A 25,152-nucleotide genomic window follows, 5' to 3' on the forward strand; every position below is an offset into this window, starting at 1 on the left:
GTGATGCATCCATCTATTTTTTTTTTTTTTAGATTTATGTATTCATTTGAAAAGAGTTACAGAGGGAGGGAGAGACAGAGATCTTCTGTCTGCTGGTCACTCCCCAGATGGCCGTAATGACCAGCACTGGGACAGGCTTGACCCCGGCCATTAGTTGGATTGGAAGTGGAGCAGCAGGGTCTCAAACCAGCACCCATATGGGGTGCCAGTGCTGGAGGTGTCGGTTTAACCTGCTGCACCACAACGCCGGACCTCCCACCTACCTTCTTGCATTGGGCACAGCCCTGTTGTTTAAACTGTAGGTTTTGATCCACAGATAAGCCCTGTCGTCAGGACACAGCGTGTCAGGCATCCAGAGGGCTCCCTATTCTGTAACTTCAGATCTCCCTTTTAATCTTCAGCACAAGCTGTCCTATAACACACACGTAACCTAACACTAGAGGAAGACACGACATAAAATTATACTTAGCTTACTTGTGAATAGCGCCTATTTTTACCACATTGTAGCTTCATTCGTTGGATACATTTTGAATGTTTCAAAAATCCTGTTTTCTATTATCTTGTAGCATCAGCGTTGCTTGCAAGTCCACATCTTTGAACTCAGCCTGTGCACCACTGCGATTCTCTCAATTGGGCGGGGAGCCACTGCTATTTCTCCAGCTTTACAAAGGACAAATTAAGACTGGAAAAACCAGGAAGGTGCTGATACAGAGGCAAGTCCATCGTCGGGGCCCATCTTTTGGCGTGTTTTGATTAGCACATACATATTAGATAAATTTTCTAGCTTTTTTTTTATTGCGAAGAGATGGGAGTGTTTAACAGAAAAAGCTCTCCTGTTCTAAGATCCAAATCAACTTCTAAAATGACATGAGATGGGGGAACGTCCTGCGTGGGTCCCCTCCCATCCCTGATCATCTTACGCCGCGCCGACTGCAGCCTACTCACCCGGGCACACCGAGGTGTGGCTTGGCCGCGAGCGCGGGTCGGGTGGGGAGCCGGCCGCCCGCACACGCAGCGCGCTGCGGCGAGCGCGTCCCGGCCAAGTCCTGAGTGGCCGCAGGCGGCTGGGGGCGGGGCCGAGGGCGGGGCGCGCGCATGCCCCGCCCACACCCACACCCCCACCCCCGGCTCCGCCGCCTCTTCTTGCGCTTCCCAGGCGCCCGCAGTGAGGCCTCTAGCTGGAGCCATGCAAGGCACTGGATACCCGGTGCGCCCGGTGCTGGAGCTGCTGCTGCTCCTGCTGCTGCTGGCCGGGGTCGGGGGATCGACCACGGCCTCGACCCCCGGCCCGCCGCTCTTCAACGTGAGCCTGGACGTGGCCCCAGAGCTTCGCTGGCTGCCGGTCCTGCGCCACTACGACGTGGAGCTGGTGCGCGCTGCAGTGGCGCAGGTCATCGGGTGAGTCGGGGGCGCGGGCCAGGGCCGAGGGCGGGAAGGACCAGGCGCGCGCTGCCCACGGGGCGTTAGGCGCAGAGACAACAGGCGCCCCTGGCCCCGACAGCCCTGCCGTGCACAGAGCATCCAAGAACAGCGTGGATTGCCTCGGGCGGCGTCGGGCCGGGAGATCGGGCGCGCCTGGGACTGCGCGCCGGCCCTGCAGCCTCCGTGGGCCAGAGTGGGGCGCAGGGTGTGCGGGTCTCAGCTTCGCCTTGCAGGCAGGCCTCGCGGGTCACCGCGCTTCGGGGACGGACGCCCGTGGCAGCAGCCCGCACCGCCCACCCCGGTCTCCGAGCGGACCGGACATCCCCGTGCCTTTTCGTTTCTAGGGACAGAGTCCCCAAGTGGGTCCTGGCGCTGATCGAAAAGGGGGCCTTGAAGCTGGAGCGCCTCCTGCCCCCGCCCTTCACGGCCGAGATCCGCGGCATGTGCGACTTCCTGAACCTCAGCCTGGCCGACGGCCTCCTGGTCAACCTGGCCTACGAGTACTCCGCGTGAGTGCCCGAGCCGCGGCTGGCTCACACCCCGCGCCGGGGGAGGGAGTTGGCGCGATCAGAACGGGGTGGAGACCCGGCCGCCCCGCAGCCTGCGGGCCTGGCCTCTCCGGGGGAAATCGCAGCAGCTCCTCTGATCCGACGTTCCGCTTTCTACCCGAAGCCCCAGGTCAGGCAGCTTCCCGCTCTGCCAGAAGTGTTTGGGGCTGACCCCTCCGTCCGCTGCTCCGGGGCGCCCTCCAGCCTTGGAACGGCGCCGAGCAGCCCTGGCACTGCCTTGTCCCCTCCCCATGCGTTGATCCCTTGGTGTTTGCCGTGGCGGGGACGCGGAGCCCGTGTCTGGCAGGGCAGGGGTCGCCGGGGACACTGCGCGCTCTGATAGGGCCGCTGCGCAGTGGGCATGCCGAAATGTGGCGCCCCAAAGTGAAAGCGGTTTGGGGTGTGGTGGGTCCCGGGGCAGAATGCAGGGAGGGTGGTGGGGTCTGTTTTCAATCAAGCCTCGCGGGCAACTTGCTGGGTGTCAGGTGTCCCGTGAGTTTCCAAGATGCGGCTGAACTCCCCTGAACCCCGCACCCCCACCCCAGCAGAGACCCCCCTCCCCAGAGCACCTGTGCTCTAGCCCCTCCTCCCAGGTGCTCCGTTCCCTCCCCCACGGGGACTCTGAAGAGCAGAAACTTTGGAAGGAATTAAAATCTGACCAAGTAGGCCAGCGCCACGGCTCACTAGGTTAATCCTCCGCCTTGCGGCGCCAGCACACCGAGTTCTAGTCCCGGTCGGGGCGCCGGATTCTGTCCCAGCTCTCTGCTGTGGCCAGGGAGTGCAGTGGAGGATGGCCCAGGTCCTTGGGCCCTGCACCCCATGGGAGACCAGGAGAAGCACCTGGCTCCTGCCTTCGGATCAGCGCGGTGCGCCGGCTGCAGCGGCCATTGGAGGGTGAACCAACGGCAAAAAGGAAGACCTTTGTCTCTCTCTCTCTCTCACTGTCCACTCTGTCTGTCAAAAAAAATAAAAAAATCTGACCAAGCTTCCTCTTAAAACAAGAAATTTAAGTAACACTTGCTTTTTTGTACTTAGCAAAGCAACAGGCAAGGGTTCTAGTAAAATTAGTTGATACAGGCAAGTATGAAGAGGAAAGCGGTGCTGAGCCGGGCAGCCCATTCTTCTGGGTATTTTCTCTGGCTTCTGTGGGTGTGGATGGACTTGTCTTTCTCCTCCAGAGCTGGACGCGCTGTTTATAACTATGTGTTCACCCAGCGTTAAATATTCTCAGAGAATATGGATATGTAGGTGTGTTTAAGAAACCACCGCCTTTCGTCCTCAAAATAACTTCAGCCCAGAATTCTGAACCGATCCTTTTCAGTTCTGAGCTCTGAGAGGGACAAGGAAGGTGGCAAGCATCTGAAGAGCCGACCCTTGTCTCAAGGGGACACAACGGGACAGGATGTGGGACACAGTTGAGCGCCCTTCTCCACAAGAGATCCGGTGACGAGCTAGCCTGGAGCAGCATGCTAAATAGGAGATGTACTGCAGGGCCACTGGGCGGGGTAAGCAGGGGTCAGGAGCTGTCAGCTGCCAGCGCCTAGGGTGCTGGCTAAGGATGCCACTCACTGAGTTTGGGATGCCGTTCCTGTGTGCCTAGGGCGAGGTCCAGTACCCCGAGTGATCCCAGGGCAGCTGTGTCCTGTTGTCTCTTTCATCTTGGACAGTGAACAGTTCTTGTGCAAGGGTTATGGTATATACAGGAGAGCTTCAAAAAGCTCATGGAAACTGCAATGGAAACATCAATTTTTAATTTTGTTTTTTTTTTTTTTTTTAAAAAAAAGGTTTATTTATTTATCTGAAACAGTTACAGAGAGGCAGAGGGAGAGAGAGATCCTCCATTTGCTGGTTCACTTCCCAGATGGCCTCAACAGCCGGAATTGGGCCAATCTGAAGCCAGGAGCTTCTTCCGCATCTTCCACGTGGGTGCAGAGACCCAAGCACATGGGCCATCCTCCAGAGCTTTCCCCAGGCACATCAGCGGGGAGCTGGATCAGAAGTTGAGTAGCCAGGACCTGAGCCAGCACCCATATGGGATGTCCGCACTGCAGGTGGTGGCTTTACCTGCTATGCCACAGCACCAACCCCTTAATTTCTTTTAAGACTTTGAAATTCACAATGTCAGCAGTCTAAAAAAAAAAAAAAACTCAGGAAAATATGTATTAAAAAAAAATCACCCTTGGTTTCAAGGCTTTTTTCATACCAGCATTTGTCTTTTCATTCCAGTTTCCATGAACTTTTTGAAATTCCCTTGCATGTCAGCTATGAGGAGGAAAACTGCTTTACTTGGGGGACTTGCTTTAAAAACGGGAAACCCATCTTCCTCGTTCTCATTTGTCTCATTCTCTCCTGTTGGAATTTTCCTCTTCCCAGCTTCTGCACCAGTATTGTGGCTCAGGACTCCAGAGGCCACGTTTACCATGGCCGGAACCTGGACTACCCTTATGGAAGTATCCTACGCAAGCTGACCGTGGATGTGCAGTTCTTAAAGAATGGGCAGGTATGGTCCTTCAGGGTAAGATACGGAAATCATGTTGGGGCTTGCTAGCCTGGTTGTATCCTCAGTGTAAGATGGAAGGGAGGGAGGGAGGGAGGAGATGTAACCCTGAAAACACAAAGCCAGGAGAGAGATTGGTGTCAATTATGCTAATAGGAAGAAGAGTCGTTTATTCTTACGAAGCTTTGACTTAAAGAGGTCAGTCTGTTTTTCCCTTGGGAAAACTCTTAGGCCATGTGATCCGCCTGAATGAGCTCTTTCTCTGCTTCCCCACCTCCAGGATCATGGGAATAGGGAAGACCCAGGTAGTGCAGTGGCTGGCTTTGGGGTCTGATTGTCCTGGGTTTGAATCCTGCTGCTGTCACTTCCTTTGTGAACCTGGGGGATTGCTCACGCCTGTTTTGCAGCTAGCAGCCCAGACACGTTAATGACTACTTTATTAGAATAGTTATTGGGGTTAAATGAAGTCATTATGAACAGCAGGTGGTAGATGCTTAGTAATCAATGGCCAGATAATAACCTTCCTTAAGTCTACAAGTGCGATTGACCCACACGATTCTCTTGTGTGTGATCTTTTAAAAATGATACTTAGATTGCTTTGCTTTCAACATGGTCCCTTTAAGAGTGTACGGTAGCACACACTGTTGTCACGTGGCTGTGAAAACCTCTAGAGAGGGTGTGCCTGCCGTCCACAGAGCAGGTCATTGCAATGTGTGTATGGACCGTGTTTGAGCGCTAAGGACAAAGATTACTCTATTCTCATTGTATTTAGGGGTTGGTTCATGAATACTAAAAACTCATTTTCTCGATATGCATCTAGCCATGTGCTTTTACAAATAAATCCTTTTTCATATCAAAAATTCCAGCAATACAGAAATGTTGAAAAGGGAAGTTTCCCTCCCCAGTTTTACTCCTTTATTTTGCCACTATTACCAGTTTGACCTCCAGCTGAAGGTTGACTTCAGAAGTGCTTTTAAGTAGTGAAAGCAACACAATACAAAGGCATCAAAATTCTCAAAGGGGCTGGCGCCGTGGCTCAATAGGCTAATCCTCCGCCTTGCGGCACTGGCACACCAGGTTCTAGTCCTGGTCGGGGCGCCGGATTATGTCCTGGTTGCCCCTCTTCCAGGCCAGCTCTCTGCTGTGGCCCGGGAGTGCAGTGGAGGATGGCTCAAGTACCTGGGCCCTGCACCCCATGGGAGACCAGGAGAAGCACCTGGCTCCTGGCTTCGGATCAGTGTGATGTGCTGGCTGCGGCGTCCATTGGAGGGTGAACCAATGGCAAAAGGAAGACCTTTCTCTCTGTCTCTCTCTTTCTCACTGTCCACTCTGCCTGTCAAAAAAAAAAAAAAAAAAATTCTCAAAGGAAGTCTGCAAAAACACTCACAGTTATTACTGGGTGTTGGGGTTATATTTATTTTAATTGGCTGCTTGATGCCTTTCCTACTATTCTATGATGGAGAAACAGCCTTATAAACAGACAAAGGAATAAAGGCAGTTATTGCCTTATGACTTCTGACTTATTTATTAAGTCATTGGAACTGTTTTCTCTTAACAGTTGATGCTTCTTTTGTTTTGATTTGGCCTGGAGCTTCTTCCTGGGATAAAGCAGTCACTGAGCTGGCCCTGGTCTCGCCGCTCAGGTTGTCACTGCTGAACTTCTATGATGCTTGGGTCTCGTCTTTTTGTAGAGGATTCGTGGCCAATAAATTGTTTTGCTGAATTAGGAACAGCTTCCACAAAGTAATGCGTCTCTCATTCCTGTCTGGAGTCTGTAATAGCAAAAGTATTTTTATAAACAGAAATTCCTCCAGCAGCCCTGTGAGGCGGCAGAGTGAGCGTTCTCATCCTCACTTTGGAGATGTAAATCACGTGACAGAGGTGGACCCAGGCCCCAGGCCTTCAGCCTCCTAATTGCATTTTCCCCCTAAACTCAGCCTTTATTCGACTATAGACTTAATTTGACTAAGAGTCATTTATGTTTACTGGCTTGGGAGACACCACTGGGGAGTACAAACGCTTAGCAATAAAGCAAACTTTTGCAAATGCAAGATAAACTATCTTATGAATGATATCCTCTATTTTATAATTGTGTATTATGCTTAGAAATTACCATATAATTTCTCTTCTTTTTTTTATGATTTATTTTATTTATTTGAAAGACAGAGTTACAGAGAGAGGTCGAGACAGAGAGAGGTCTTCCATCCGCTGGTTCAATCCTCAGATGGCCACAATGGCCGGAGCTGCACCTATCTGAAGCCAGGAGACAGGAACTTCCTCCAGGTCCCCCACATGGGTGCAGGGTCCCAAGGACCTGGACCACCTTCCACTACCATCCCAGGCCATAGCAGAGAGCTAGATCGGAAGTGGAGCAGCTGGTACTTGAACTGGCACCCATATGGGATGCCGGCGCTTCAGGCCAGGGCTTTAACCTGCTGTGCCACACCGGCCCCTCTTCTTAAATTTAACATATCTTCATACTCTAAAATGAGGCTCAGTGTGTTACATGAACAAGATGACCATATAATTACTTTTTTTTCCTACATCACAGTTTCTAAGGGCTTCAGCACTAGGGTAGACTTGTTCCCATGTTACTGCTGTGAGTAGAGACATGTATTGCGAAGGCCCTTCCCGAGTCTGGAGGAAGGACCATTTACAAAACCAAGACCACAGCAAGCTCCTTTGTAAGTTAGCCACCTTGAATTATTTCACAACCAGATGTGGTAACAATTGTGTTAGTACTTGAATAAAGACAATTAATGACTTAAGATTAAGTCTTCTATGGAAAAATATCGATTTGCCCTATTCAGTTCTCAAAATATAAAAATAAGGGGCCGGTGCTGTGGCACAGTGGGTTAATGCCCTACCCTGAAGTGCCAGCTGCTCCACTTTTGATCCAGCTCTCTGCTATGGCCTGGGAAAGCAGTGGAAGATGGTCCAAGTCTTTGGGCCCCTGCACCCGCATGGGAGACCTGGAAGAAGCTCCTGGCTTTGTATCGGCACAGTTTTAGGCATTGTGGCCAATTGGGGAGTGAACCAGTGGATGGAAGCCCTCTCTTTCTCTCTCTCTCTCTCTTTCTCTCTGCCTCTCCTCTCTCTGTGTAACTCTGACTTTCAAATAAATAAATCAAAAAAATAAATTTTAAAAATATAAAATTATTAGCTAATTTTTATTGAATGGTAGGTATTGTTCTAAGAGTTCTCTGAAAAATCAAATCTGGTATCAGAAATAATGGATGGACTGATGCTAATATATCAATACAGTGGTATCTTGCACTCACTGGAGCTCATGACCTTAATTTAAAGCAGAAGTGTTGCCTGTACTTATAGGACAGTTGTGAGAATTAATTGAAAGATGTATGTAAAATGAGTTTGTTATTATTGAACATTTTAATGTGATCGTTCGTGGTTAGCAGTCCCACCTGTTTCCCTTAACTTCTTAGAGTTTATAAAAACTCTAAACTTATGATCAAAGCAACACACATTTTAAATCAGAGCGCAGTTTTTGTTTCTAGGATGGGACTTCTTGGCTGGCGCCGCAGCTCACTAGGCTAATTCTCCGCCTGCGGCGTCGGCACACCAGGTTCTAGTCCCGGTCGGGGCGCTGGATTCTGTCCTGGTTGCCCCTCTTCCAGGCCAGCTCTCTGCTGTGGCCAGGGAGTGCAGTGGAGGATGGCCCAGGTGCTTGGGCCCTGCACCCCATGGGAGACCAGGAAAAGCACCTGGCTCCTGCCTTCGGATCAGCGCGGTGCGCCGGCCGCAGCAGCCACTGGGGGGTGAACCAACAGAAAAAGGAAGACCTTTCTCTCTGTCCCTCTCTCACACTATCCACTCTGCCTGTCAAAAAAAAAAAAAAAAAAAAAAAAAAAAAGGATGGGGCTTCTTAGCCTCGGTGTGGCCTTTGGTGAACAATATATTGTCACGGGACCGCAAAGAAAACCAGCTCTGTCAAGATGCAGCCCTTCAGTGTTATGCTCTTTCCTTAGCACATTAAGTAGGAAGATTTAGGGGTGGGTCCAGTGACTGCTGTGAGCTCAGGGTAGTGGTGACTACAGGCCGTTTTTCAAGCGTCTGCAGCTACCACATGCGTGTGGAAATACCACAGGCACTGCTCGTAGTGCATGATTTGCGGTGGACATTCGTTATACAAAGAGCTGAATTTCAGGTAGGGATGAAGGAAGTAAGGATGTTTGATTTTTCCCAGCCAAGGCCACAAATCCACTGACATTTATCCATGGGCCCTCTCCTCCAGGGTTTAGGATTCCTGTCCTAGAAGGCTATTTCAGAGTTCTATTCTATTACGTTGGAACTTACCAGAAAAAAAAAACAAAAACAAAAACAAAACAATAACCCAGGAAACTATGGGGCAGGACAAGTGACTTCAGGGTGCGTTTGGTTGGATTGGTACAATATCTCATTTCTCGGTTTCAGATTGCCTTCACAGGAACCACTTTTATTGGCTACGTAGGCTTATGGACTGGTCAGAGTCCACACAAGTTCACGGTTTCTGGCGATGAACGAGGTATGCGTTTGCAGCCATATTCCTGCTCAGTTCTATCCCAGTGCAGTCCCTGGCCTGCCGCCTACCGCACAACAGGGACTTCCTATCCAGGGGTTGGGGGGAGGGGCTGCAGACAGGATGCATCGGTGCACCTAGAGATGCAGATGGTTTTGCTAGTGGTAAGGGCTACAGAGAAGGCAAAACAGGAAGGTGTGGTGGAGAGGGAAGAGAGAGAGGAGGCAACTATAGCTAGAAGGTTCTGGAAGGCCTGACCCCTGTGATCCCTGAGCCAGTTCTGCAGAGCTGGGGGAAGACCATTGCTGCTGACTTAGAGCAAGGACTAAGCCAGAGGTAGGAATGCGCTGGGTGGATCCCAGAAACAGAAGGGCAGTTTGCTTACTGTTCCGTCCTCTCGCTGGCAGACAGAGGCTGGTGGTGGGAGAACTTGGTGGCTGCCCTTTTCCTGAGACACTCTCCAATCAGCTGGCTTCTGCGCACGGTGAGTGTGTTCACCCTGCGCCACCCCCCTCCCCCCCGCCCCCACTTCACCTTCTCAACCAGGGTGTGGTGTCCAAAGCTCTGTGGCGGGTACCAATGTTGTTTTCAATCATGGAAGGGCTCCTGGAGCAAAAGCATCCCCATGTTTGCACAGTGCATGTAACCCTTTTCATAGAGAGTGTCAAAGCTTAAACAAAGCCACTAGTTACAGTAGTAAGGACAGATTTTAATCAGTAGCAACAAGGTACCGGGAAGAGGTCATGCAAAATGGAATGAAAAGGTAAGCTTTCTATGGTGCGAGATGTTTTTGAAATCCATTCACGGTTTTTTCATAAAATGCATTTTTCATGAACTTTCCTTGAGCTCTTATGCCCCGCAGAGAAGCACTCTTTGAGCTCTGTTCTCAGGGGCATGGCCCGCGTGCCCTAGAGTTCACCTAAGTGGGGCCCGGAGTGCAGCCTTTCTCTTTCACGCAGCATAACGCCTCGGCCGTCCAACCCCGTGTGACCCGAGCTCGTGCCCCATTGCTGCTGAGAAATAAATGCCCCCGTGATGTGCCCGCGCCTTCCTGTTGACACCCATTGCGTGCTTTGTGGTCCGGGGCTCTGCTGGGGAACGGCCGTTGTGGGATTCTCGGGCATCCTGGCGGGGAACTCGCTCTCCTTAAGCGGTCAGAACCCGGGAGGCGGACAGGCAGCTCGCGGGAGTGGGAATCACACACCAGACCTTCACCTGTGTAAAGTACACCACACTCTCATTTTTCAAATCGTCACACGGCCATCCGCCCCGCCAGCTAAGGAAGCCCTGTGCCCACTGGAAGTCACTCCCTGCCCCGCCACCTGCCTTGCCCTGCCTTGCCCACGTGGGTCCTCACTGCCCGCGGGGTGTCTCCCTTGTCTTTTCATTTGTTCTCTGTTAGAGGCTGGTGGGGGGGGAGGAGCCAGGCAACATAAACAAATACCCCATCCCCCATCCTACCCCAACAGAACAACTCAGATGGAAACAGGTCACCCTAACAGGGATGTGTGTAGGTGGGGAGGGGTCTGCAGAGCCTTCCAGGGGCTGGTGGTGTGGAGCCCTTGCGGACCCCAGGATCCCCAGTTCTTTGATTTGACCCTGTTGCCACTGCCCGCCTCGACCCCCTGCGCAGGTTGGGAGAGCAGAAGAGGTGCTCCTCTCCGAAGGTGGTGAAGAGTGATTGGCAGGGTGGGGGATGCTCCCGAGCAGGTCAGCTGCAGGAAACAGCCCCTGTGGGAGTTCTGTCCCCTTAACCCCTTCATGCCACAGGACTGTGGAGGTCCCCGTGGCCCGAGCGGGTGTCAGGACCCCAGAGAAGGGCACTGCTTTCATGGAGCCTTTGCAGCCCCATCCAGTAAGCTGGACCTCTCCCACCTACTCCCGCTCCTCACCCACGAACCTCCACTGTCACCAGTCTGACTTCTCATTGTCCCTTTGGCCTCAGCTCATGTGGTGCTTCCCCGGGGTGGGGGTGGGGGATGCCTCCTCCGCTACCCTGGGTGAGGACAGCTCCCCAGCTGCGATTGCCACGGCATCTTGTCTGATGTGACGGAGTACGTCTGGCACTGTGTCACCATTTCCTGTCGAGTCGACTTTCTCGTCCTCCTTGGAAGTTTGGGGAGAGCAAGTAGGGGACCTGTTGCATTCACAGCTCTGTCTTCACAGCAAAAAACAGTGCCTTGCACACAGTCGGTGTTCAAGAAATGCCTGTTAAGGACCGGCGCCGCGGCTCACTTGGCTAATCCTCCGCCTTGCGGCGCCGGCACACGGGGTTCTAGTCCCAGTTGGGGCACCGGATTCTGTCCCAGTTGCCCCTCTTCCAGGCCAGCTCTCTGCTGTGGCCAGGGAGTGCAGTGGAGGATGGCCCAAGTGCTTGGGCCCTGCACCCCATGGGAGACCAGGAGAAGCACCTGGCTCCCAGCTTTGGATCAGCACGGTGCGCCAGCTGCAGCGCACCAGCCGCAGCGGCCATTGGAGGGTGAACCAACGGTAAAAGGAAGACTTTTCTCTCTGTCTCTCTCCCTCTCACTGTCCACTCTGCCTGTCAAAAAAAGAAAGAAAGAAGAAATACCTGTTGAGGAGAGCGCTGATGGCAAGGCAGGGGAGTCCTTTGTGAGGGCCGTGTGCGTAGAGAACAGATGGCCGGTGTTGGGTGAGCCAGGCCCAGGGCTCCTCAGCAGTTCTCTCCCATGTGGGAAATCCTGCTGCCGCTGGCTCCTTGCTCAAGGGCCCTGATGGTGGGAGGCTGTCGGCCAAGTTCAAGGTTGCAGCCATGGCTTACTGTCAGGAGCATATGCGCTGGACCATTTGTCCATCCACTGGGACAGACCACTCCCGTGGGGGAGATGCTGCTACACAGCTGTCTTTTGTTTTGTTTTGTTTTTTCTTCAGACCCTGAGTGAGGCAGAAAGCTTTGAGGCAGCTGTTTACAGACTGGCCAAGACTCCCCTCATCGCTGATGTCTACTACATCGTGGGCGGCACGAACCCCCGCGAGGGAGTGGTCATCACCAGGAACAGAGACGGCCCTGCAGACATTTGGCCTCTGGACCCCCTGAAGGGAGTGTGAGTAGAATGGAAGGCTCTGGCTGCTCTCCATCAAATACTCTTTCTTTGATGGGTGAAACACTCCGTATTGTTTTTATTTGTGAGCCTTTCTTCTGCAGCTCCGTCCTAAAAGACCTTGAGTGGGAGATGATTGCTGTGTTGCAGGTGGTTCCTTGTTGAGACAAATTATGACCACTGGAAGCCAGCCCCTGAGGAGGATGACCGAAGGTAGACTCTCTGGACTCGGGCTGGTGTGCAGTGCTTTCTGGTGACCAGCAGAGGGCGCCCTCCTACCACAGGGACTGCAGATTCCTGTGGGGGCCTCCCAGAAAATGTGCCTGGGTGCCCTGGACGGTGTCTTGGCCTGGGTAGGGGGTGCGGTGGGGGAGACTCGTGGTGCGGTTGTTTGGGTGTTGGAAAGGTCAGGATGGCCCAGGTCTCGGGGTCAGGAGCCGGCCATCCCACCAGCAACCCTGCTGAAGACTCCCCGGGTGGCCACAGGAGCACGCGTGGGGGTCAGAATACACTCTGGGGAGAGGAGATGATGAGACTGGACCTCGCTTTGTGCCTCCCTAATGACAGCTGACGGGAGTCGGGGTTTTCTCAGGCGTCTGGTGACCTTTGTCCTTTGTCCTTACAGAACACCTGCCATCAAAGCCCTCAATGCTACAGGGCAGGCAAAGCTCAGCCTGGAGACACTTTTCCAGGTAAGACTGTTCGATGTTCTGCCTACCCAGCAGGCCTGGTACTTTTTAAATCTTGTGGGACTGGCGCTGTGGCGTGGCGGGTTAGGCTGCCACCTGCAGTGCCGCCAGCATTCCATGTGGGCACGGGTTCGAGCCCCGGCTGCTCCATTTCTGTTCCAGCTCTCTGCTATAGCCTGGGAAAGCAGTAGAAGATGGATTGGAAGTGGAGCAGCCGGGTCTTGAACCAGTGCCCATATGGGATGCTGACATGGCAGGCGGCAGGTGGCAGCTTAACCTGCTGCCCCACAGTGCTGGCACCTGGTACTTTTGTTATTAGCAATTTTTAAAAAATTCTCTGAAATCAAATGTGACAGATGAAATTGTTAGAATGAAAGTTTTTCCTAGTTCATAACATTTTTAAAAATCAACATTTTTGAACTTGTTTCTATATAGGTGGAAGTACGCATCTAAGTTTTTCTTCATATTAAAATAAAAAGGCATAGTTGTAACAGATGTTCATTGTTCAGAAGAAAAAAGAGAGGATTAAATAACCTATCACTGTCACCCCAAGATGCACTAAAGTGTTAAGTGGCTGCAATTGTCCTATAGCTATTTTAAGGCATTTCTTCTACCTTTGAATAATGCCCTTTATAACAGTTTTTCCCTCTGCAGGTTTTGTCGGTGGTTCCGGTTTATAACAAGTAAGTGACACCTCCAACACGAGTGTTCATTTGTCACCTGGACAGGCAGTGACCTCCGTCACGCACGGCAGGGCCCCGGCCGTGTGTGTGCCGTGGCTGCAGCTCCGAGCGGAGTCTGCCCTCACGGGACTGACCCTGCAGTGGGGCGGAGGAGGCAGGTGAGGAGTGATTGAGGAAAGCCGCAGGTGAGGCGGGTAGGCGGGTGCAGGAGGGAGAGACTCTCCCCTACCCTTACGCCGTGTGCCAGCCATGGGCGGCCTCCCGGGTCACGAGCTCCTAGCTGTCACGCTGTCAGAGCGACACTTCTTCCAGCTGTGGTTTCCCCTGTCTCTCCCCAAGGCCTCTCTGCGGGACCCGATGCTGTTCCTTATTCACGCACAATCCCCCGGCCGCACTGCTGTCTGTGCAGCCATTCGCTGCCCGCGGCCTGCTGTGTGCCGTGGGTCTTCACCCACAGCCTGTTCTGAGGCGAAGCCCTGGGCCCAGGCTGCCACTGGCTCAGGAAGCTCTTGGATGAGCCAGAGAGGCAGCTGCCATCAAAACTATCCCTCTGGGTGTGGCCCGAGACCGGGCTGCGGCTGCGGGTCTCTTCTGTGGCTCAGGGAGGGGATGTAACTGCTCATTTAAAAGACAAAGCATCTGCTGGGAGAAGGCAGCCTCATCTTCTCCCTGAACTTCAGGGCCTTTCAAAACCCAGCCTTTCCTACTTTCACCTTCCCCTGCTTTCCCTAAGGCGACACCAGCAAACGGCATTTTGATAAAACATGAAGATAAAACCTGCAAAATGATTTTTTTAGTTTCAAAATACTGTTGATGTTTTTTCCATTTTCCATGATCCTATTTTACACAAACACAAAATAATTGTTCTTATGGCCCTGTGATTTAAAAAGAAAAAAAAAAAGGATTTATTTATTTATTTGATAGAGTGACAGAGAGAGGAGGAGAGATGGAGAGAGAAATCTACCATCCGCTGGTTCACTCCCCAAGTGCCTGCGACAGCCAGGGCTGGGCCAGGTTGAAGCCAGGAGCCAGGACTTACATCTAGGTCGCCTGAGAGTGGCAGGAACCCAGTCACCTGAGCTGTCACCTGAGCCTCCCTGTTAACAGGAAGCTGGACCAGAAATCCGGGTGGAATTTGATCCTATGCGCTCTGATAGGGGACGTGGGCATCCCACGCGGCTGCACAACCCACGCGGCTGCTTAGCTAGCCATGCACAACCCACACGACTGCTTAGCTAGCTGTGTACAACGCCTGCCCCGAAAGCGACTTTTGAGTCTGAGGGCTTTATGAGTCCTCGGGCTTAGGGGTGCTTTGAAAAACTGGCATTGTTCTTTTCACTTTGCACCATACCAGGAATGTATCTTCAAGATACAACTTGGAAAGGTTTTTCTTTGAGGATGGCCTGATCCAAGGAATACCATTTCAGAATTCATTACACACGCACGCGCGCACACACACACACGCACACACGATCAGTCCGTATTCTACCACTGCTCCTGAATTAATTCTTTGGGAGAAGGAGGGGCACACACAAACAAATGAACACTCTGGGTAGACACTCCCACCACGGCAGTTTGCAAGCTTATGGTTGGCTTAGAGACTTTCTGAATATTTTATGTGTATTTTAAAAAAGGATTTATCTATTTATTTGAAAGAGAGAGAGAGTGCTTCCACCTGCTGGTTCACTCTCTAATTGACCACAATGGCCAAGGCTGGCCAAGTTGAATTGAGGAGCCTAGAACTGCATCCCGGTCTCCCACGTGGGTGGCAGAGACCCATCTTCCACTGCCTTCCCAGGCGCATTAGCAGGGAGTTTGAACTGGCACTCTGATTTGGGATGCTGGTGTCTAGGCAGCGGTGTAACCTGTGCCAGCCCCTTTCCCTGCGTGGTTACCAGTTGGCTCTCATGAGCCTGCAGGAGCCAGTGCCCACACACCATGGCAGTGTTGCTCCCAGGGGAGCCACTTGGCATTTTTTTTTTTTGACAGGTAGAGTGGACAGTGAGAGAGAGAGAGACAGAAAGAAAGGTCTTCCTTTTCTGTTGGTTCACTCCCCATCCCCACCCAGTGGGCGCTCCGGCGGCCGCAGCGCGGCTGGTGTACCACACTGACCCGAAGGCAGGAGCCAGGAGGTTCTCCTGGTCTCCCGTGGGGTACAGGGCCCAAGGACTGCACTCCCTGGCCACAGCAGAGAGCTGGCCTGGAAGAGGGGCAACTGGGACAGAATCCGGCACCCAGACCGGGACTAGAACCTGGGGGTGCCGGCACTGCAGGCAGAGGATTAGCCTAGTGAGCTGCGGCGCCGGCCGCCACTTTGCATTTTTAACATTTATTCTTAAAAAATGGATTTAAAAACTCTGTGTTTTTAATTTTAAAATAATTATATAAGTGAATACATTTTAAAAATTAGTATTATAATAAAATAGTCATTCTATTGATTTTAATAAAATGGATCTGTTTCTATGTTTTGAACAATGCTTTCCATTTTAAATGGCTGTATAAAGACTGATGGGATATGTTGCAATTAAGCATCGTCCACTTGTTGGTTGTCCTGTTAAGACTCTGAAATAAATGCATTGGTCCATCCCCAGACCCCTGTTTGGATCCCTTCCCTTGGCTGGGCTCCAGGGAGAATGATCAGTGAATGAAAGCGGTTCTGGAAGGTTTTGTCAAGTCAAAATGGTTAGAACTTGCAAACAGTTCACCAAGTAGCGCGTCTCTCGCGTGCGTCACTGGAAACCTAAGAGAAGCTGCATGGGCCAGGATGAACACAGACCCCCAGGCTGCATGCAGTGAGGGTGCCTGGATGACAGAAATGTCTGCGCAGTAAACAGCTCGGTGCTGCCCCCACGCGCCGTGCTGCGAAATTACATCCACCTGCCCCAGAACTTGTTTCCTCTTGCTGTGGCCATCAGCAGAGAAAGTATTAAAGCAGGTGGAGAGTAGGCCCACGACTGAAATAAGCAGCTGCATGGCGCCCAGGGAGCTGCCCTCACCCTCACACGAGCTTTGCGTGGTGTGCTCTGAGGGTGGTGTGCAGCCGTCCAGTGCACTCCAGGGTCAGCAGGGGCCAGCTTGCTGGGGGTTGTGGAGGCAGATGAGAAGGGAAGCCCCAGAAGTCACAGGGGTGCCAGGAACACGCCTGTGGGCCAGGGTGAGGCCAAGGGCTGGCTCTGCCTCCCTTCCACCACATAGAGCTCTGAGGAGTTGAGGATTTTAAGTTTCAACGTGGCTTTGTGTGGTGGTGTCCAGATAGGGGAAGAGACTCCATCAGCATTCTGGTTTGTGCACTTTCAATGTGCTGATGTGTGCTGGCCTCTGTTAGGCTCCTGTCCTGGACCCAGGGCTAGAGAAGGGCTTGGTGGTTGTTTCCCCTCCTTGCGATATTAGGGAAAATGATGTGCATATAAAAATTCTTGTTATTTTCAGCTACACAATTTACACCACAGTCATGAGCGCTGCCAGCCCAGACAAGTACATGACCAGGATCCGAAACCCGAGCTGAAAGTGAGTAAGCAGGAGAGCGAGTTCCCACCCACCATGAAAGAGCTGCCAGTGTGTCCTCGGTGTGTGTGCGTGTGGGTTGGTGTTTCTTATGCATGGTAACACCCTTAAAATATGCACATGCGTCATACTTTCTGACACGCACCTTGCAGATGATTGTCATCTGTGTTGGGCTGATGGCTGCCATGGGCACCGTATGTGGGATTGTTTCTGGGAAAGCAAATCCAGTGCCCGAGGCCCCGTGCCCTTTCATAAGATCTGTGCTCAGTGCCGGGTGTTAACTGCACTTGGATGAAGGGGTCACTGGCAAGACTGCCATGACCCCAGAGAAACACTGAGACCCAGCGCTTTTGCTGTGTCGCGAGACAGATTCTGAAGGCCAAGGACATTCAGAGAGCTCGTTCCAGCATTGGTGAGGCCAGGGGAGACAGCAAGGACATGTGGCCAAAGCAGGGGTCCCCTTCCAGGTGGCCATCTGCCGACAGGGCACCTGTTCTACTGCCGGGGTCTCCGGGGTGGTAACCCTGGCCTGATGTTTTGGTCTTGCACCTCTCGTGGGAATCCCAGAAATCTCTGCTGCAATGAAATGCATTTCTTCTTTCCTTCCCTGACAGGTGGTTATTTTTAAATGAAATGCTTGGAGAGCTGCACTTTGCAAAAAATAAGATAAAGTGGAAGTACTGTGTGGTCTTAGAACCGATACGGATTCCTTCCTCATGACACTTCGCAACCCCGTGAAGTGGGGGCTCTCTCTGGAGCTTGTCTTGGTCAAGTCTGGATTCGCTCCATTTCCTGGTTTGCCTTGACCTTGATCCTCGCCAAGCCTCTGCTTGCGTCAAACCACACACAGAGCGCTGGTGTCAGGGGTCAGCCCACGCCCTTGGACTTGATTTCCAGCTTCTCCTGCTTTGGTTATCAGACACCCACTTGTCCAGCAAGAAAGGAGCTGGGAGGCCTCTTTGTTCCTTGCAAAGAGCTTTTGGAAGAGACTACGAAACCAGCTGCTTCGAAAAGAATGGAGAGCTCGAGTTTGAAGAGCCAGGTTGGAGCTGCGTTGGTCTGATCTTTGAGCACGTACTTCCATGTGGTGGTATTCCCATTTTTTATAGTGTTTCTATGTTTAAAAAAAAAAAAAAAAAAGGACTACCTCTCCCCCCTTTCTAAATGACTACTTTCTTACTGCTTTGTGAAAGTAATAGGAAATGGAATTATTTCTGTCTGTCACTTATCATTGGTTTATAAAATGTTGAAAGATGTTGGCAAGAAAAATTTAAAAATCGTTTTCCCACAGTGTTTGGCGTTGTGTTCTGCCTGCTTTTGCAGCCCTGGAGTAGTGTGTTTCTGAACCGCCGTCCTGGGAAGGCAGCCCGTTGGATCTTGTGTTGCATGTCAGGGTTCGAGGGCGTGCACAGCTGCTGTTCTGTAAAACCCGCCACAGGCAGGAAGGGGTCTTGAGACAGCAGAGTTATGCAGAGTGCAATATTGGATGGATTTACAGGTACAGACAGAGAGTTACATTACTTAAATCACTTTGCTGATGAAGATCGGCCCTCAGCGGCTTACCTTTGCCTGGCTAAAATTAGGGCAGCCCCACATCTCCATCCAAAGGTCATGGTTTTCAGAAAACAAGAGTGGAACGAGACTAATGTGTAGAAATTTCTAGTCCCAGGGCTGGCGCTGTGTTACAGTGGGTTAAACCCCCAGCCTGCAGTGCCAGTATCCCATATGGGTGCCAGTTTGAGTCCTGGCTGCTCCACTTCTGATACAGCTCCCTGCTATAGCGCCTGGGAAAACAGTGGAGGATGGGCCAAGTGCTTAGGACCCTGCACCCACATGGGAGACCCAGAAGAAGCTCCTGGCTCCTGGCTTTGGATTAGCTCACCTCCGGCCATTGTAGCCATTTGGGGAGTGAACCTACAGATGGAAGACCTCTCTCTCTCTCGCTCTGTCTCTCTCTCTCTCTCTCTCTCACACACACACACACAGTGTCTACCTCTTTAGAACTCTGTCTTTAAAATAAATAAAAGAAATTTCTAGTCCCAATGGCACTGTGACAATGTGAGTTTTCTGGCATAAGTAAATTTATTTTGAAAGTCAGAATTACAAAGAGAGAAAGAGATCTTCCATCCTCTGGTTCATTCCCCAGGTGGCCACAACACCCAGGGCTGGCCAGGCCAAAGCCAGGAGCCAGGAGTTTCTTCCAAGTCTCCCACACAGGTGTAGAGCCCCAAGCACTTGGGCCATCCTCTGCTGCTTTTCCCAGGCCATTAGCAGGGAGCTGGATCAGAAGAGGAGCAGCCCGGACACAAACTGGGGCCCATAGAGTCGCCAGTGTCCCAGGCAGCGGCCCTACCCACTGTTCCCCAACTCCAGCACCTGATGTTTAAGTTCTTTGAAAGGGCTCCTGGCTTCAGCCTGGCCCAGCCCTGGCTGTTGGAGCCATTTGGGGAGTGAACAAGCAGACGAAAGATCTCTGTCTTTCCCTCTCTCTTTGTAGCTTTTGAAAGTGAATAAATAAATCTTTTAAAATATGTATATATGTAAATAAAAAAAGAAGCAAAGCTGCCACTCAAACACTGGCCTCCCATCACAGGCTGCGAGTGAGTCAAACCCTGTCTTCACTGTGGCAACAGCCACCGAGTCCTTTTATTCCACGTTGGAAAATTCTCAATTAAGACTTGCTCTGGCACCTTCTCTCCTGAACTCCAGGTTTTGAAGAGTTCACGGAATGTCACCCAAAATATGCCACTTTGGAGGAAGGCTCAGTCTGACCCAGAGGCACTAAAGGAGGCAGCAGGTGCAAGGAGAGGCTCTGCCCCTCCCCCTTCTCTTCCTCAAAGCAGGAGCTAAAACTCCCACGTGAAAGACGTCATTTCTGTGCCGGGACGAGAGAACCTTTCTCATCAGGGATGGGAGGTGAAGTGGAGAGGACCGTGTGCAATCCTCGTTAAGAAGATCCCAACCTCCCTGGGCCCTTCCCCAGCCCGCTGCCTGCGCTGGCCCAGGTCTCAGTGACGCTTCCGCAGCCCACTCCTCTACAACTCGGCATGAAGGTGTCTCACTGTGTTCCTTCACGGCACTCCAGATGACCTGGCCGACAGTGGTTGCACGAGACATGGAGAGGGTTGATACATGGAATTTTTTTTTTACTAAAGTACAGATTCTTTTTATAAAGAAATCAGACAGTACAATGGAGTTCCTGGCTCCTGGCTTCAGCCTGGCCCAGCCCTGACTATTGTGGGCATTTAGGGAATGAACCAGTGGATGGAAGATTCTCTCTCCCTCTCTCTGGCTGTCTCTCTGGATTCCAAGTAAATGAAAATAAACATTTCTTTAAAAAGATTCCTTTTATGGCTGATGAGGCACAGTGAGTTAAGGAACTGTTTGTGCCATCGGCATCCCCTACCGGAGCACTGGTTCAGGTCCTGGCTGCTCCACTTCTGATCCAACTCCCTGCTAATGCGCCTGGAATGGCAGCAGATGATGGTCTATGCACCTGCATCCCTGCTACTCATGTGGGAGACCCTGAAGGAGTTCCTGGTTCCTGGCTTCAACCTGGCCCAGCCCCAGCTGTTGGGGCCACTTGGGGAATGGACTGGTGGATGAAGGATCTCTCTCTGTCTCTCCATTTCTCTCTCTGTAACTGCCTTTCAGATAGATAGATAAATCTTTATAACAAAAACAAGATAGCATTTAATAAATAAATTTTAAAAAGATTCCTTTTATAAAAGTAATTCAAACGGTACATAGTGTTACCTTCTGCCTCTCCCTTTCTCCTCAGTAGTACTCCCTGGAGAGAACTGCTGTCTGTATTCCCTAGGCATTTTTAAAAACGCATTTATGTGTATTTAAGAGGCAGAGACACAGAGAGACAGAGAGCTCCCATCCACTGGTTCACTCCCCAAATGTCCACAACAGCTGGGAATGGGTCAGGTGGAAGCTAAGAGCCAGAAACTCAATCCAGGTCTCCCACGTGAGTGTCAGGAACCCAACGACCTGAGCCCCGACTCCTGCCTCCCAGGTTCTGCCTCAGTAGGAAGCCAGATGCTGGAGCTGGAGCTGGCTAAGAACCCAGGAACTGACTGTGGGATGCTGTCATCTCAGTGAGCATCTTAACAGGTTAAATGCCCGCCCCTCAACCAGGCTTTTAAAAAACTGCGTATGTGCTTCAAAATGTATAAGTTTTATTTTTACTTAGGGATGATGAGGCCAATTAGTTGGAAGACAGTAGTAATTGAACATACAGCTTTTTACTCATGGTTCCCAAGAAGCTGGGGCACACCGCAGCATGCATGGCCACGGGAAAGGACACGGGTTGGTCTCAGACTGGGGGTGCAGGGGTTGAGGGGAGGACCATGGGCAAGGCCTTTTTGTGGTTCTCAAGGGAAGGGGTGGGCGAGGCAGGGTCAGCCAGTTTCAGACTGGCTGGGTAGAACGACTTCAGCAGACTCCACTGTGCAGAAACTGCCCCTCGTCTGAGGCCTGACCTCAGACGCAATATCACAGATATTAAGGGTGAGGGCTCTGGATGGGCAGTGTGCATATGCGAGAGGCATGCTCAGGAGTGAATCCTTTGCTCTCTCAGGCAATAGGCTAGCCCCGGTCAGCAAAGCTTCACGATGTCAAAGCATCAGTATAGAAACTAGAGGGCTGGGCCGGCGCTAATCCTCCACCTGTGGCGCCGGCACCCCGGGTTCTAGTCCCAGTTGCTCCTCTTCCAGTCCAATTCTCTGCTGTGGCCCGGGAGGGCAGTGGAGGATGGCCCAAGTGCTTGGGCCCTGCACCCACATGAGAGACCCAGAAGAAGCTTCTAGCTCCTGGCTTCAAATCAGCCCAGTCCTGGCCACTGTAGCCAGGACTTCTGCCTCTATCTTTCAAATAAATAAATATATCTTTAAAAAAAGAGTATATTGTAAAAAAAGAAAAGTGAATGTGGGCTCTGTCTCAATGTGTCTTAGTGTACTGGACTCGGTCTCCTTGTGATAATGTGAGATGATATGATGCCCATGAGACACAGGCATGGTGACCCAGTGAGGCTGCTACGTGAGGGTCGCTCAAGCACAATGCCATGTGAGGTGCTGATGCCAGGACAGTGACTAGCGGGCAGGCAGCGTATACAGCATGGACAGGTGGGACACAGGGAGGGTTCACATCCTGCATGGAACAAAATCTCATTGTGCCTCTCAGAGCAGCGTACATTTCAAAACTTAGGAATTGTTTATTTCTGGAATTCTCTATTTAATACTGGCAGACTTCAGTTGGCCACAGGAAAGTGAAATTGGGGAAAGCAAAACTGTAGATAAGGGAGAACCAGTGTGCTTAAAAGTGGCATTTCTGGATTAAAAGGGTTCACACATTTTTAAAAATTTTTATTTATTTATTTGAGAGGTAGAGTTACAGTCAGAGAGAGGGAGAGACAGAAAGGTCTTCTATCCACTGGTTCACTCCCCTAATGGCCACAATGGCAAGAGCTGGGCCAATCAGAAACCAGAAGCCAGGAGCTTCTTCCAGGTCTCCCATGTAGCTGTACTTGGGCCATCTGCTGCTGCTTTCCCAGGCCATAGGCAGAGAGCGGGATCGGAAGAGGTGCAGCCAGGACTTGAACCAGCGCCCATATGGGATGCTGCCGCCACAGGCAAAAGCTTAGCCTATTATGCTAGGGCACCACCCAGGTTCACACATTTCAAATTTGTGAGTAAGTTCAATATGTAAGTTCACAAATCAATTAAAATGTAATTAATTGAATTCCAATAAAGCAAAACAAGTTTCATTCACAGGAGGTGTGGAGAGGCCCTTTTTCTTGTACTCTGAATAACAGGATCTTATCAGTCTACTTCGAGAAAGGATGGTGGCAGTTCCTCACAGAAAGCGAACTGGTGTGAAAGTGTTACTATCAGAGAGAATTCAAGGCAGGAAAGATTTAACAGGGCAGAGTGATATTTAATTTCGATAAGTCACCTTTGACCAAGAAAGTAAAACAGCATAACCTTTTATATATTATGATTATGTTATCTTTGCAAGTGGCGATGTTATATGGTTTAAGGTAATGTGCAAGTGCATAGCTTCCAAACAAACATTCCATGCAAAAGCTCAGATACAAGGAAAAATGGCTAAATCTGTACCAGCGATAGAGACTGTCGAAACACTTCTTTCAAAGCTGAGCAGCTCAGTGAGGATAAATAAGGATAAGGAGGATTTGAACTAACAAGCTTGGCCCACTAAATACACGTAGGTAAGCAGAGTACATATTTCCCGGCAAATTCTCAAGGACCATTTAGTGCCTATCAGCACACACACAACCTCAGAGTAACTGAAAAAATAAGTTGTTGGGCAGAATTGATCAACAACGGTTGAGGGCGATAGGCAGGAAAAGAAGTCCACGTGAAGAGCAGGATCGTTCAATCAAGTTTTGCAACCAGGCACCGGGAAGCCAGCCTCGGCCTTCCATGTGGCTCCCGCCACCAGGACCTCTGAATTCAGCAGACCCGCCCGCGGCCGGGCTAAGGAGCTCAGGCTGTGAACACAGCCTTCTAATCTCGCACAGTAAGAAGACTTAGGTCTGGGGAGCCCTAGTGAAACTGGCCTCGGGAGCCGGGGGGCACCCGGCCTCCTCCTCGCTCCCTCCAGATCCTGCTGCGGGCTTAACTGCACGCCTGTGTGCGCAGCTCTGCGTGGGACGTGGGAACGCTCGGCCAGGGCCGCGGATGGCCTCGTCGCAGTTCAGGGGAGGACATGGCTGAGTAGGACTGCACCTCACCCTTTGGACCTGTAGATCTGAAAGAAGCCAGGTGAGCGCGGATCCCTGAGGGCCCACACCTGTGTGCTGAAGACCGTCTCTTAGTAAACAATACCAGGGAAGGTAAGACCTCTCTAGCCTGAAGTACAAAAATGGGTCAGCTCAGAGGGCAACAAACTCATGTGTCTGGACAGGAAATAAATAATAACAGGGTCGGTCTGGGGACCGTCAGCTCACCTGGAGAGGGGCTTTGTTTTGTGTGTTTCAGGGTCTTCCAGTCCTAGGCAACCAATCTTCCTTCCGTTTCTTGGGCTCACTTAGTGGGCAAATGAACACCCACATTTGAAGCTAATTATAGCGGCAGTATGGATGAGGCCAAGTCGGGTCCGAGCCGAGAGGGTCTCACCGCGCCGTGTGATGTGTCGCGCCCTGGAGAAAGCTCGCAGTCACCGCGCAGAGAAGCAGTGAGTGGTTAGCCAGGGTGCAGAAGCAGCTGTGTGAGGCTGAATCGGGCTCGTTTTCTCATCTCTTAGCAGTTTGGTGTTTGCACTCTGATTTCTATACACTGACAGATTTCCTTAGAGATGAGAGCACATTAAGCTTTTTTGCCAGTTTACTTTTCTTCATGGAACAATATATCTTGGGAATATTTTCCTCGGAATATATATATAGACTTGATTTTTTTGTGTGTCATGGCTGAATATTTTTGTGTTTTTTTTTTAATGCACCATGATGTTACCTGGTCAATTCTATAGTCTTAACTGTTTAAGGTGCTTTTTGTCTTGTTTTTGTGAGAAGAAAGATTTTAGGGATTTTTGAAAGTGTTAAGAAGGCATCTCGTTTGCACTCTGAATAACATTGTCATTCCACGACAATGACAATGACTTAAGTATTTATAAAACCCGCCTCAAATATAACCTCACTTCACCTTCACGGCAACACGAAGTGGGGTTACTGTCACCCATGCGTAACAGAGCCACGAATGAGGCCGAGGGTCCAGAGGCCGGGTCGCAAGCCCTTTTGCTGCTCCAGCGACAGCTGGTTCTTGGTGACTCGGAGTTGGTTACAGCTGGAGGGGCTGCCTGGTGGGAGAGTGCATTCCTAGTGGTTGTTGCAAATAGCCTGTTGGCTTGTGTCAGTTATCACCTCCTCATTCTAGAACAGTCTCGGATTTCTACTTCTCATGACTTTTTATAGGGGAGATGACCAAGAAGGTCGTCTTATTCTGCCACCTCTGTTGGAGTCATAAATTGTTAAAAAAAAAAAAAAAAAAAAGTGCCAGAAGTCAAAGGAGAATTTATTCAGTAAAAGCCCTTCCTCCTGCAGTAGTCAGTGTCCGTCCTGTGTGTTCACGTTGCGTTGAAATAGCATGCTTTCACTGCTCCCTAAGTTTGAGTTAGGGACATGTCTTTGTTGTTGATATTTAAAAATAAATATGTCAAATTCAGTCAGCAGATATTTTTGATTTTCCTGTATGCCAGGCACTCTAAATATA

At 51.0% G+C, this 25,152-nt stretch overlaps 2 protein-coding genes and 1 long non-coding RNA gene across 8 annotated transcripts in view; all 3 read left to right on the plus strand.

Moving 5' to 3' along the window:
* The first annotated feature begins 882 nt into the window (after positions 1–882).
* NAAA (N-acylethanolamine acid amidase) lies at positions 883–18,211 on the plus strand. Its single transcript, XM_008267728.4, has 11 exons — positions 883–1,398; positions 1,767–1,931; positions 4,344–4,470; positions 8,899–8,989; positions 9,391–9,467; positions 11,876–12,048; positions 12,196–12,258; positions 12,671–12,737; positions 13,389–13,417; positions 16,847–16,924; positions 17,536–18,211. Exons 1-10 carry the CDS (start codon positions 1,187–1,189, stop codon positions 16,920–16,922), a joined length of 1,080 nt encoding a protein of 359 aa, XP_008265950.4. The 5' UTR covers positions 883–1,186; the 3' UTR covers positions 16,923–16,924; positions 17,536–18,211.
* LOC138843556 (uncharacterized) lies at positions 1,938–4,221 on the plus strand. Its single transcript, XR_011378392.1, has 2 exons — positions 1,938–2,100; positions 3,292–4,221. It is a non-coding gene; the product is annotated as an uncharacterized lncRNA (long non-coding RNA).
* A 4,751-nt stretch (positions 18,212–22,962) lies between the features above and the next one.
* The window catches only part of PPEF2 (protein phosphatase with EF-hand domain 2), a 41,798-nt gene continuing 39,608 nt past the window's right edge, over positions 22,963–25,152 (plus strand). The window contains exon 1 of one of the 6 annotated variants that reach the window (XM_070048000.1): positions 22,963–23,780. The gene's annotated coding sequence lies outside the window, so the exon portion shown is untranslated. The remainder of the gene's footprint in view (positions 23,781–25,152) is intronic. The other 5 variants (XM_070047999.1, XM_070047995.1, XM_070047996.1 and 2 more) reach the window with 5 other exon arrangements.

The sequence above is a fragment of the Oryctolagus cuniculus genome, chromosome 8 (genome assembly GCF_964237555.1).
Source record: "Oryctolagus cuniculus chromosome 8, mOryCun1.1, whole genome shotgun sequence".
In the NCBI taxonomy this organism is placed as follows: Eukaryota; Metazoa; Chordata; class Mammalia; order Lagomorpha; family Leporidae; genus Oryctolagus; species Oryctolagus cuniculus.